Below are 15,042 nucleotides of genomic sequence, written 5' to 3' on the forward strand. Positions count from 1 at the left end.
TGTAGTCGTTGTTTAGGGTACTAGGGGGTCTGGACAGAGGAGATGTAGTCATTGTTTAGGGTACTAGGGGGTCTGGACAGAGGAGATGTAGTCATTGTTTAGGGTACTAGGGGGTCTGGACAGAGGAGATGTAGCCATTGTTTGTGTGAATGTAAGTTGTTGTTCGTATGAGTTTGCATTTGGAGTGGGGTACAAAAAGGAAAATACATTTTCAACACACCGTTCTGAATTAAACTATAAAGATAGACCCATTAAGGTGATACTATCATACACAATGGGGTAATATGACTTCCTGCTTACAGACATCATTAAGGTGATACTATCATACACAATGGGGTAATATGACTTCCTGCTTACAGACATCATTAAGGTGATACTATTATACACAATGGGGTAATATGACTTCCTGCTTACAGACATCATTAAGGTGATACTATTATACACAATGGGGTAATATGACTTCCTGCTTACAGACATCAACATAAAAAAAGAAACTCAGATCTCTCCAAGATGTTATTACACAATTACTATTGGCTCTTGGGTCAAAATAGCTTTTTCTCTCTCGAAAGACAATCGTATGTTAATAAAAAAAACTCTTGCTTGAGTGTGCTTCAAAACAAAGACACAGTCACGGGTTAGTATATAGTATAAAGTCGTTACGCTTGACTGACTGTGCTTTGAAACAAGGAACTGGCTGATCCACCACTAAGGCTATAAATAGCTTCATGTCCTCTGTCTAGTAAGAACCAACACTAGTGCTTTTTGATGTCGGTTCGGTTTTGGTTCAATTATTACAAAATAATCACGCTTTTTGATTTCGATTATATAAAACAAAACGTTAATAACCGGGGGGAAAAAAATATAAATGTTGTTTAATCGCTCAGCACTAGCCACCACTGTGGCTGAGGCTATATATAGCATATGGCCTCTGTTTAGTATGAACTTCAATAAAAGTTTATTATTATATGTAGTATTATTCTACTGTTATAATATACTGGTACTATTGTATAGTGCTGGACCCTCACGTTGCCCAATATAGTTAGCGTTCCATTGTTACACATTTCAATGAATCAACAAGTTACATGTTTATTTTTTGCTATTAAAATGGTGTCCTATAAACCTGTCTAACAATATCTCTGTTTAGTTAGAGAGGATGCACAGTGCATCTAGTAGGTATGTAAAAGGATGTGAAGTTTATAGGAGCAAATTGGGTGTCAAATGAAAAGCTAAGAGTCTATATTTTTGAGAAATGAAAGGCATATATACAGGAACATTCACTGTCTTCTTGGTAAGCAACTCCAGTGTATATTTAGGCCTTGTGTTTCAGGGTTATTGTCCTGCTGAAAGGTGAATTAATCTCCCAGTGTCTGGTGGAAAGCAGACTGAACCAGGTTTTCCTCTAGGATGTTGCTTGTGATTAACTCCATTCTGTTTATTTTTATCCTGAAAAACTCCCCAGTCCTTAACGATTACAAGCATACCCATAACATGATGCAGCCACCGCTATGCTTGAAAATATGGAGAGTAGGACTCAATAATGTATTGGATTGGATTTACCCCAAACATAACATTTTGTATTCAGGACAAAAAGTGAATTGCTTTGCCAAATGTTTGCTGTATTACTTTAGTACCTTGTTGCAAACAGGACGCATGTTTTGGAATATTTGTATTCTGTACAGGCTTCCTTCTTTTCACTCTGTCATTTAGGTTAGTATTGTGGAGTAACTACAATGTTGTTGATCCATCCTCATTTTTCTCCTATCACAGCCATTCAACTCTGTAACTGTTTTAAAGTCACCATTGGCCTCATGGTGAAATCCCTGAGCGGTTTCCTTCCTCTCTGGTAACTGAGTTAGGAAGGACCCCTGTATCTTTGTAGTGAATGGCTTTATTGATACACCATCCAAAGTGTAATTAATAACTTCACCATGCTCAAAGGGATATTCAATGTCAGAATTTTTATTTTTTTTACCCATTTTCCAATAGCTGCCCTTCTTTGTGAGGCAATTGAATATACTGCTCGAATGAGGGACCTTACAGATAATTGTGTGTGTGGGGTACAGAGATGAGGTAGTCATTCAAAACTCATGTTAAACACTATTATTGTACTTATGCAACTTATACAGTCCATGCAACTTATACTGTGACTTGTTAAGCACATTTTTACTCCTGAACTTATTTAGGCTTCCCATAACAAAGGGGTTAAATCAATAACTAAATGAGATTTGTTGTAAGTCAAGGTGTGATGTCATAGCTGACACCCCATTCTGTCTGACACCCCATTCTGTCTGACACCCTATTCTGTCTGACACCCCATTCTGTCTGACATCCCATTCTGTCTGACATCCCATTCTGTCTGACTTTCCATTCTGTCTGACACCCCATTCTGTCTGACACCCCATTCTGCAGCCCATTCTGTCTGACATCCCATTCTGTCTGACGCCCCATTCTGTCTGACGTCCCATTCTGTCTGACACCCCATTCTGTCTGACACCCATTCTGTCTGACCACCCCATTCTGTCTAACATCCCATTCTGTCTGACATCCCATTCTGTCTGACACCCCATTCTGTCTGACATCCCATTCTGTCTGACACCCCATTCTGTCTGACAGCCCATTCTGTCTGACCGCCCATTCTGTCTGACACCCCATTCTGTCTGACATCCCATTCTGTCTGACACCCCATTCTGTCTGACACCCCATTCTGTCTGACACCCCATTCTGTCTGACGCCCCATTCTGTCTGACAACCCATTCTGTCTGACTTCCCATTCTGTCTGACACCCCATTGTGTTTGACATCCCATTTTGTCTGACACCCCATTCTGTCTGACACCCCATTCTGTCTGACACCCCATTCTGTCTGACCCCGCATTCTGTCTGACCCCCCATTCTGTCTGACCCCCCATTCTGTCTGACACCCCATTCTGTCTGACACCCCATTCTGTCTGACACCCCATTCTGTCTGACACCCCATTCTGTCTGACACCCCATTCTGTCTGACCTCCCATTCTGTCTGACACCCCATTCTGTCTGACACCCCATTTTGTCTGACAACCCATTCTGTCTGACACCCCATTCTGTCTGACACCCCATTCTGTCTGACAGCCCATTCTGTCTGACACCCCATTCTGTCTGACATCCCATTTTGTCTGACACCCCATTCTGTCTGACACCCCATTCTGTCTGACACCCCATTCTGTCTGACACCCCATTCTGTCTGACACCCCATTCTGTCTGACAACCCATTCTGTCTGACACCCCATTCTGTCTGACCACCCATTCTGTCTGACACCCCATTCTGTCTGACCACCCATTCTGTCTAACAGCCCATTCTGTCTGACACCCATTCTGTCTGACCACCCCATTCTGTCTAACATCCCATTCTGTCTGACGTCCCATTCTGTCTGACATCCCATTCTGTCTGACACCCCATTCTGTCTGACTCCCATTCTGTCTGACAACCCATTCTGTCTGACACCCCATTCTGTCTGACACCCCATTCTGTCTGACCACCCCATTCTGTCTGACGCCCCATTCTGTCTGACGCCCCATTCTGTCTGACGCCCCATTCTGTCTGACGCCCCATTCTGTCTGACAACCCATTCTGTCTGACTACCCATTCTGTCTGACACCCCATTCTGTCTGACACTCCATTCTGTCTGACACCCCATTCTGTCTGACACCCCATTCTGTCTGACACCCCATTCTGTCTGACACCCCATTCTGTCTGACACCCCATTCTGTCTGACACCCCATTCTGTCTGACACCCCATTCTGTCTGACGCCCCATTCTGTCTGACGCCCCATTCTGTCTGACAACCCATTCTGTCTGACTACCCATTCTGTCTGACACCCCATTCTGTCTGACACTCCATTCTGTCTGACACCCCATTCTGTCTGACACCCCATTCTGTCTGACACCCCATTCTGTCTGACACCCCATTCTGTCTGACACCCATTCTGTCTGACCACCCCATTCTGTCTAACATCCCATTCTGTCTGACGTCCCATTCTGTCTGACACCCCATTCTGTCTGACACCCCATTCTGTCTGACTCCCATTCTGTCTGACAACCCATTCTGTCTGACACCCCATTCTGTCTGACACCCCATTCTGTCTGACCACCCATTCTGTCTGACCACCCATTCTGTCTGACGCCCCATTCTGTCTGACGCCCCATTCTGTCTGACGCCCCATTCTGTCTGACACCCCATTCTGTCTGACACCCCATTCTGTCTGACACCCCATTCTGTCTGACATCCCATTCTGTCTGACAACCCATTCTGTCTGACAACCCATTCTGTCTGACACCCCATTCTGTCTGACTTCCCATTCTGTCTGACATCCCATTCTGTCTGACACCCCATTCTGTCTGACACCCCATTCTGTCTGACACCCCATTCTGTCTGACACCCCATTCTGTCTGACACCCCATTCTGTCTGACACCCCATTTTGTCTGACAACCCATTCTGTCTGACACCCCATTCTGTCTGACATCCCATTCTGTCTAACATCCCATTCTGTCTAACATCCCATTCTGTCTGACACCCCATTCTGTCTGACACTCCATTCTGTCTGACACTCCATTCTGTCTGACACTCCATTCTGTCTGACACCCCATTCTGTCTGACAACCCATTCTGTCTGACAACCCATTCTGTCTGACACCCCATTCTGTCTGACGCCCATTCTTTCTGACACCCCATTCTGTCTGACACCCCATTCTGTCTGACACCCCATTCTGTCTGACAGCCCATTCTGTCTGACACCCCATTCTGTCTGACATCCCATTCTGTCTGACACCCCATTCTGTCTGACAACCCATTCTGTCTGACACCCCATTCTGTCTGACCCACATTCTGTCTGACACCCCATTCTGTCTGACCACCCATTCTGTCTGACACCCCATTCTGTCTGACCCCCCATTCTGTCTGACCCCCCATTCTGTCTGACGCCCCATTCTGTCTGACGGCCCATTCTGTCTGACGCCCCATTCTGTCTGACACCCCATTCTGTCTGACAGCCCATTCTGTCTGACTCCCATTCTGTCTGACAACCCATTCTGTCTGACAACCCATTCTGTCTGACTTCCCATTCTGTCTGACACCCCATTCTGTCTGACACTCCATTCTGTCTGACATCCCATTCTGTCTGACACCCCATTCTGTCTGACACCCCATTCTGTCTGACACCCCATTCTGTCTGACACCCCATTCTGTCTGACACCCCATTCTGTCTGACATCCCATTCTGTCTGACACCCAATTCTGTCTGACACCCCATTCTGTCTGACACCCCATTCTGTCTGACACCCCATTCTGTCTGACACCCCATTCTGTCTGACACCCCATTCTGTCTGACATCCCATTCTGTCTGACACCCAATTCTGTCTGACACCCCATTCTGTCTGACACCCCATTCTGTCTGACACCCCATTCTGTCTGACTCCCATTCTGTCTGACACCCCATTCTGTCTGACATCCCATTCTGTCTGACATCCCATTCTGTCTGACACCCCATTCTGTCTGACCTCCCATTCTGTCTGACATCCCATTCTGTCTGACACCCCATTTTGTCTGACAACCCATTCTGTCTGACACCCCATTCTGTCTAACACTCCATTCTGTCTGACACCCCATTCTGTCTGACATCCCATTCTGTCTGACACCCCATTCTGTCTGACAGCCCATTCTGTCTGACAGCCCATTCTGTCTGACACCCCATTCTGTCTGACACCCCATTCTGTCTGACACCCCATTCTGTCTGACATCCCATTCTGTCTGACATCCCATTCTGTCTGACACCCCACTCTGTCTGACACCCCACTCTGTCTGACACCCCATTCTGTCTGACACCCCACTCTGTCTGACATCCCATTCTGTCTGACACCCCATTCTGTCTGACACCCCATTCTGTCTGACACCCCACTCTGTCTGACACCCCATTCTGTCTGACACCCCACTCTGTCTGACATCCCATTCTGTCTGACACCCCATTCTGTCTGACATCCCATTCTGTCTGACACCCCACTCTGTCTGACACCCCACTCTGTCTGGCACCCCATTCTGTCTGACACCCCACTCTGTCTGACATCCCATTCTGTCTGACACCCCATTCTGTCTGACACCCCATTCTGTCTGACACCCCACTCTGTCTGACACCCCATTCTGTCTGACACCCCATTCTGTCTGACAACCCATTCTGTCTGACACCCCATTCTGTCTGACACCCCCATTCTGTCTTAATTCAGATGTTTTAAGAGTTTTTTGGAATACGTGGACACATAAACCCCTGAGGGAGATTTTACAGTAATTCTGTTAGCAAATTCTGCATCTGCACAGTTCTTCCACTAAATGTGTTTTTGTAAAATGTTCAGTGTAAATTGTTAAAATGAGTCCTTGTGCATAGAGTTGTATGGTGTGTTAAACTTTGAAATGAATGTTTTTGTTTGGCCTACATTTTAATAGACAAATCTGAGTCTCAGCGCAATTCTGTTTCCTGTGGAATTACCCAGCACCAACCACAGAGAATGGGTGGTGTTTTCTTTAGTAAGCAAAATCAACACACGTGTACACACAGACACAGAATAACACACAAACACACACGGTACGCAAGTTAGGCGAGGTGTACACTTAACGTGATAAATCCTGAGAAGCCAGTGTTTAAAGGATATATTGGCATGGGTGTGGTTAGGCCTGAGATGAAGTCAAACCATGCCAATATATCCTCCAAAAAACACCGGCTTCGAGGGCATTATGACTTTAATAAAACGGGTTACCAACATATTCAAATAATGATTTACATATTTTCATTAAAAATGTTATTTTGTCGTTCAGTCTTTTTGTTCTGTATCTATGGACCCAGTCGTTGAGTCTTTTTGTTCTGTATCTATGGACCCAGTCGTTCAGTCTTTTTGTTCTGTATCTCTGGACTCGACCCAGTCGTTCGTTCTAAATGTTCCATTACCATACTGGCTGGCTAATTTACAGTCAAACAGTGCAGCCAGAATAACAACAGTAGATGCATTAGTTCAAGCTGTTTTCTAGTGATATTTATTTGGACACATCCATAACAATGAGCTAATGAGGAGCGATTTCACCTGGCACAGAAAATGGGCTCATTCGTCAGGCCACTGTTGTTCAGAGGAGCTACTCAACAACACAGCTAACAACACAGCTAACAACACAGCCAACAACACAGCCAACAACACAGCCAACAACACAGCCAACAACACAGCCAACAACACAGCCAACAACACAGCCAACAACACAGCTAACACAATCGCTTACAACTGAAGCTGGAAAGACTGTAAACTAACTGCACTTTGTTTCGTTTTACCTTTTTTCAATTGACATTTCTTTGTATATATCCATAAAAACGATGCCAGCTGATTCATGATTTCGACTGGCTGAGAAAAGCTGCCTGCCTGTCTAGATGCTTTTTATAGTGGAGATCAAGTTTATAAATTGCCTGGCTGGGCTGATGAGACAGTGGATTGCAGCAGTCAGATGGAACGGAGCAAATAGGCATTTTAACGTCATGGATTTAGCCAGTGGTAACATGTGGAATAGACACCGGCTGGAATGAGGTTTTAACCTATCAGCATTCAGGATTAGACCCACCCGCTGTATAAACACACACACACACACACACACACACACACACACACACACCAAGTTGCATGAGGTATACACACACACCCCTAAACACACACACACGCACACACACACACACACACACACAGACACACTGCACCCAACCCATCATCCCACCCAGCCACACACTGCCAACCAGAGCACAGCAAGCCTGGCAAAGTCAACCCTACCCAAGTTAAGTCCAGAATATGGTAATGGCTACAGAATACGGTAATGACTACAGAATATGGCAATGACTACAGAATACGGCAATGACTACATAATATGGTAATGACTCCAAAAATGGTAATGACTACAGAATATGGTAATGACTACAGAATATGGTAATGACTACAGAATATGGTAATGACTACAGAATACGGTAATGACTTGGAAGACTTGGTGAATATGGCATCTGGACTCTAAGAGAGGCTTAGGCTACGTCCCATTTGCCATCCTATTCATCTACACAGAGCACAGCGGTCCTGGTCAAAAGTGTTACACTATGTGTTGAATAGGGTCTCATTTGGGACGCAGCCTTGCTCTAATTACGAGACAGAACAATTAAAGTACAGGCGAACACTTACTCTGCATAAACCACACAGACCTGGGACCTGTCTATCATATACCACACAGACCAGTCTATCATATAGCACACAGACCAGTCTATCATATACCACACAGACCAGTCTATCATATACCACACAGACCTGGGACCTGTCTATCATATACCACACAGACCTGGGACCAGTCTATCATATACCACACAGACCTGGGACCTGTCTATCATATACCACACAGACCTGGGACCAGTCTATCATATACCACACAGACCAGTCTATCATATACCACACAGACCTGGGACAAGTCTATCATATACCACACAGACCTGGGACCTGTCTATCATATACCACACAGTCCTGGGACCAGTCTATCATATACCACACAGACCTGGGACCTGTCTATCATATACCACACAGACCTGGGACCAGTCTATCATATACCACACAGACCTGGGACCAGTCTATCATATACCACACAGACCTGGGACCAGTCTATCATATACCACACAGACCTGGGACCAGTCTATCATATACCACACAGACCAGTCTATCATATACCACACAGACCTGGGACCAGTCTATCATATACCACACAGACCTGGGACCTGTCTATCATATACCACACAGACCTGGGACCAGTCTATCATATACCACACAGACCTGGGACCAGTCTATCATATACCACACAGACCTGGGACCAGTCTATCATATACCACACAGACCAGTCTATCATATACCACACAGACCAGTCTATCATATACCACACAAACCTGGGACCAGTCTATCATATACCACACAAACCTGGGACCAGTCTATCATATACCACACAGACCAGTCTATCATATACCACACAGACCTGGGACCTGTCTATCATATACCACACAGACCTGGGACCAGTCTATCATATACCACACAGACCTGGGACCAGTCTATCATATACCACACAGACCAGTCTATCATATACCACACAGACCTGGGACCAGTCTATCATATACCACACAGACCAGTCTATCATATACCACACAGACCTGGGCCCAGTCTATCATATACCACACAGACCTGGGCCCAGTCTATCATATACCACACAGACCTGGGACCAGTCTATCATATACCACACAGACCTGGGACCAGTCTATCATATACCACACAGACCTGTGACCAGTCTATCATATACCACACAGACCTGGGACCAGTCTATCATATACCACACAGACCTGGGACCAGTCTATCATATACCACACAGACCTGGGACCAGTCTATCATATACCACACAGACCTGGGACCAGTCTATCATATACCACACAGACCTGGGACCAGTCTATCATATACCACACAGACCTGGGACCAGTCTATCATAAACCACACAGACCTGTGACCAGTCTATCATATACCACACAGACCTGGGACCAGTCTATCATATACCACACAGACCTGTTTATCATATACCACACAGACCTGGGACCAGTCTATCATAAACCACACAGACCTGGGACCAGTCTATCATATACCACACAGACCTGGGACCAGTCTATCATATACCACACAGACCTGGGACCTGTCTATCATATACCACACAGACCTGGGACCAGTCTATCATATACCACACATACCAGTCTATCATATACCACACAGACCTGGGACCTGTCTATCATATACCACACAGACCTGTTTATCATATACCACACAGACCTGGGACCAGTCTATCATAAACCACACAGACCTGGGACCAGTCTATCATATACCACACAGACCTGGGACCAGTCTATCATATACCACACAGACCTGGGACCAGTCTATCATATACCACACAGACCTAAATCTATCAGGGCCTGGGGCAAAGGTTCACCTTCCAACAGGACAACGACCCTAAGCACACAGCCAAGACAACGCAGGAGTGGCTTCGGGACAAGTCTCTGAATGTCCTTGAGTGGCCCAGCCAGAGCCCGGACTTGAACCCGATCGAACATCTCTGGAGCTCTGGAGAGACCTGAAAAATAGCTGTGCAGCAATGCTCCCCATCCAACCTGACAGAGCTTGAGACGATCTGCAGAGAAGAATGGGAGAAACTCCCCAAATACAGGTGTGCCAAGCTTGTAGAGTCATACCCAAGAAGACTCGAGGCTGTAATCGCTGCCAAAGGTGCTTCAACAAAGTACTGAGTAAAGGGTCTGAAAATGTATGTAAATGTAATATTTACGGGTTTCATTTTTTATACATTTGCAAGAAAATTCTAAAAACCTGTTTTTGCTTTGTGATTATGGGGTATTGTGATGTCATTATGGGGTATTATGATGTCATTATGGGGTATTGTGATGTCATTATGGGGTATTGTGATGTCATTATGGGGTATTGTAACGTAACAAAATGTGGGGAAAGTCAAGGGGTCTGAATACTTTCTGAAGGCACTGTACATGTAGCTATAGATAATAGGCTACACTGAATAATGAAACAATCTCTAGTAAGGTAGTGTTTTCAGTGTGGACTGACTGTACTATTTGGCATTAATAGACTGGTTTTATGCTTAACTTTCTATCCAAGCTGGGAGAGAGGGTGAGGACGGCTCATATCATGCAGGTTCAGGTTGTATATATTTTTTTAAAATCAATTGGTAGCTGATTAATATGCTGTTGCATCCAATATTCATTTTACAATCTGCAGTGTTTTAATTTCCAACTTTAATTACTGCCACCAGCCAGGCAACATTCCATATGGAATTGTTTTAAGATGGTCACATGGAATTGTTTTAAGATGGTCATACCATGTATCATTTAGCTATTTGATATTGAATTTTAGGACCCCTTTAGGTATCCCCCAAAAAATGTACACCTTTTTTGTTTTATAAAATATTGAATTTGGTCTTTACTACTATAGCCCATAGAAAAGCATTGAATAACACATTCATAAATGGCAACAACAAACAAAAATTTGGGGACGAGACCATCCTTTAGTCTCTTATTTTTTGTTGGCAAAAAACTACCTCCATTAATTTGTACGGGTTACCTTCAGACAAGTCCCGTGACACTTAGGGGGTTCATAGAGCAAAAACGGGAGAACACCATCGTGTTCGTGAAAGTCTCATCTATTAGTTGTGTAGGTAAAAACCGTTTGGAATCTGCATACAGAAGTCGACCGATTTTCAAAGTTTTCTCACGGTCTGACAAACACCGCTGTATCTCGGCCATCTTCTACAGCAGCTGTAGGATTGAAACGCAGCCCATGTGTAAAAAAAAAACATCTCCAGCTTAAACTGATGGATTTTGATGGGTATTTATTATGTTACTTGTATTGACGTACCGGGTATGTCAGAAGACTCTTAATTAAGGATAAAATAGGCCTATCAATAAACATGTTTCCGTTAGCTAAAGCAAAGCGATACATGCTCTGGCACCACAGATAAATGATGGGGCAATGTCAGTACCATTGACAGCGATTAGTAGTCTATACTTTGTGAGTGGCTGACACGTTAAAAAAAAACTAATTGGGGAGGGGGGGCAACTCCGACCTTGCAAAGTCCAGACAAACTGCGTTATCCCAGTAACACACACCATTTATTACATAACCCATGTGAACCATTTCCCCAAACAACTGAACAACCAGCCCAACCAGGATACAGTGTATCAACGGTACAGAGTAGGATACAGTGTATCAATGGTACAGAGTAGGATACAGTGTATCAATGGTATAGAGTAGGATACAGTGTATCAACGGTACAGAGTAGGATACAGTGTATCAATGGTACAGAGCAGGATAGAATGAATGAATGGCCCAGTAGGACACATTGTCCACATTGTAAAGAATGGATGGCCCAGTAGAACACATTGTCCACATTGTACAGAATGAATGACCCAGTAGGACACATTGTCCACATTGTACAGAATGAATGGCCCAGTAGGACACATTGTCCACATTGTACAGAATGAATGGCCCAGTAGGACACATTGTCCACATTGTACAGAATGGATGGCCCAGTAGGACACATTGTCCACATTGTACAGAATGAATGGCCCAGTAGGACACATTGTCCACATTGTAAAGAATGGATGGCCCAGTAGGACACATTGTCCACATTGTACAGAATGGATGGCCCAGTAGAACACATTGTCCACATTGTACAGAATGAATGGCCCAGTAGGACACATTGTCCACATTGTAAAGAATGGATGGCCCAGTAGGACACATTGTCCACATTGTAAAGAATGGATGGCCCAGTAGGACACATTGTCCACATTGTACAGAATGAATGGCCCAGTAGGACACATTGTCCACATTGTACAGAATGGATGGCCCAGTAGTACACATTGTCCACATTGTACAGAATGAATGAAGGTCAACAATCTAAGAACGTTGTACTGTACCTTCTGGAGCCTTTGGAATAAGTGAAGGTGAAGGTGGCGTCAGTATATCTGAAATCTGAAATCAAGAAGAGGGGAAATAGAACCGGTCAGAACGGAAATCAATAAGAGGGGAAATAGAACCGGTCAGAACGGAAATCAAGAAGAGGGGAAATAGAACCGGTCAGAACGGAAATCAATTAGAGGGGAAATAGAACCGGTCAGAACGGAAACCAATAAGAGGGGAAATAGAACCGGTCAGAACGGAAATCAATAAGAGGGGAAATAGAACCGGTCAGAATGGAAACCAATAAGAGGGGAAATAGAACCGGTCAGAACGGAAATCAATAAGAGGGGAAATAGAACCGGACAGAACGGAAACCAATAAGAGGGGAAATAGAACCGGTCAGAACGGAAATCAATAAGAGGGGAAATAGAACCGGTCAGAACGGAAACCAATAAGAGGGGAAATAGAACCGGTCAGAACGGAAACCAAGAAAAGGGGAAATAGAACCGGTCAGAACGGAAACCAAGAAAAGGGGAAATAGAACCGGTCAGAACGGAAACCAATAAGAGGGGAAATAGAACCGGTCAGAACGGAAACCAAGAAAAGGGGAAATAGAACCGGTCAGAACGGAAACCAAGAAAAGGGGAAATAGAACCGGTCAGAACGGAAACCAAGAAAAGGGTTATAAACCACTACTACACAATGGCACGATACAACCACAGGGAGAGAAAGAAACAAAAATCCCTTCAACAAATGCAGTTTCCATAGCAACATCAAAAGGGGTTTCCACTGGACTGACCAAATATGTAAAGGAGCATAAATTATCGGACAATATCACATTTACACAACCGTTACGTTATGTCCGGTAGAAATATAACGTCAATGGGCAAATGGACTATTCGGCTGGTGTCTTCCAATATTATCTCTGTCTGTCATTCTGTAGGGATGTTTAACCAAAGCCTTATTGTCATCATGACAAGACTATTCATCTATTCCTATTTCTCTTCATGTGAAATAATTAGTATCGTTTTCAAACTATCCAGTATCAAAGCCTATAAGTGTTTTGTCAGACAAAAAAAATGTAATGATAGACTATAATGGTGTCTGGGTTCCCCCAATGTAATCATCACGCACAGCTATCGAATACAATTATTCAGGGTCTATGATTAGATGAAGTTGTTATGATATTGATTAACTGTCAAGTCTAGGAGATGTTATTGCTATTGAAGGGACTGATGTAAAATTAGTATGTTCATCAACATACACTAGACCACATAACCCAACGGTTGTAACACCGCTACACACACCGCTACACACACACACACACACACACACACACGCACTCACACACACACACACACACACACACAAACTCACACTCACACTCACACACACACACACACTACACACACACACACACTACACACACGCACTCACACACACACACACACACACAAACTCACACTCACACTCACACACTCACACACACACACACACACACACACTACACACACACACACACACACACACACTCACCAGAGAAAAGGCAGTCTTTCTCTGCCTTGCTCCTTTGAATTACGATGTTGACGTCTTTTTGTATTCTCTCTTGCCTTGAACACATCCCCATGAAATAAACCCCACGGGAATGGCTTCTCTGTTTTAATAACTGCGAAATAAAATCCCATCAAATGACTGCTTTATATTTCCAGTAAACTGAATTTGCAATGTAGCGTGTAGATGGATGGATGGATGGCTGGCCGAGTTGAGACTGCTTTCCTTATATATTCCAGGTGTTTGATCGGAATTCGTTTCAACTTGTACCGGATATCATCTCGGGATAACAATAGATTATGATAGGCCTAATATGCAGCAGGAGAAGGAATCGGTAGTAGTTCCCGCACCTCGACGGATTTCATAAAGACAGCCCGTTTTACACCGGAAGCCCCAGTCTCCACTCTTCATCACGGTTGAACCTTTCTAGCAATGGCGATTTCGAAAGCTACGGGATAGAAAAGTCCACTATTGCAGTTTGTTAAATTGAAACCAACATCGCTTGCAGTTTAAAAAAAAAATGATATCTAGAGATGAACAGAACAGAGGATGTCTGAATAATAAAGTTGATCAGATACTGTCCGTGGAATGAACAGCCGACAGTTCCCTCCGTGTACAGTAAACTATGCTGATGTCAGAGCATATCATCCGCTCGTCTATTTGTCAGATTATCACGGACTGGAATCAAGTGTAAATTCATAGTGTGACTTCATCCATGAGGGAATAAAAATTGATATTATGAAGGCATGTGATGCACGCCTAAATATATCCTGTATAGCCCACCTATCCACCAACCCGTAAAGCTACCAAAGGCTTCCTAAAGTTTCCAACCTGGAGTCGGGTTGACCCTCAGTAACATAGTTAATATAAATACAGGACACTCCAATTAATAAAACATGGTATTGTTCCGTATGGGATGCGTTCATTTGTGGATGTCCATCAATCCTTTTGGTCTG

The 15,042-nt window shown here is 44.2% G+C and overlaps 1 protein-coding gene across 2 annotated transcripts in view; it reads right to left on the reverse strand.

Moving 5' to 3' along the window:
• The window catches only part of LOC115165049 (protein mono-ADP-ribosyltransferase PARP8-like), a 95,668-nt gene extending 80,850 nt beyond the window's left edge, over positions 1-14,818 (reverse strand). Inside the window, exons 1-2 of one of the 2 annotated variants that reach the window (XM_029718080.1) lie at positions 14,072-14,818; positions 12,553-12,607 (exon numbers count right to left, since the gene is read on the reverse strand). In XM_029718080.1, coding sequence (XP_029573940.1) covers positions 12,553-12,607; positions 14,072-14,162 — 146 coding nt within the window. In that variant the 5' untranslated portion in view covers positions 14,163-14,818. The remainder of the gene's footprint in view (positions 1-12,552; positions 12,608-14,071) is intronic. The other variant, XM_029718079.1, reaches the window with a different exon arrangement.
• Between the last annotated feature and the right edge of the window lie 224 nt (positions 14,819-15,042).

The sequence above is a fragment of the Salmo trutta genome, chromosome 27, assembly GCF_901001165.1.
Source record: "Salmo trutta chromosome 27, fSalTru1.1, whole genome shotgun sequence".
Lineage (NCBI taxonomy): Eukaryota > Metazoa > Chordata > Actinopteri > Salmoniformes > Salmonidae > Salmo > Salmo trutta.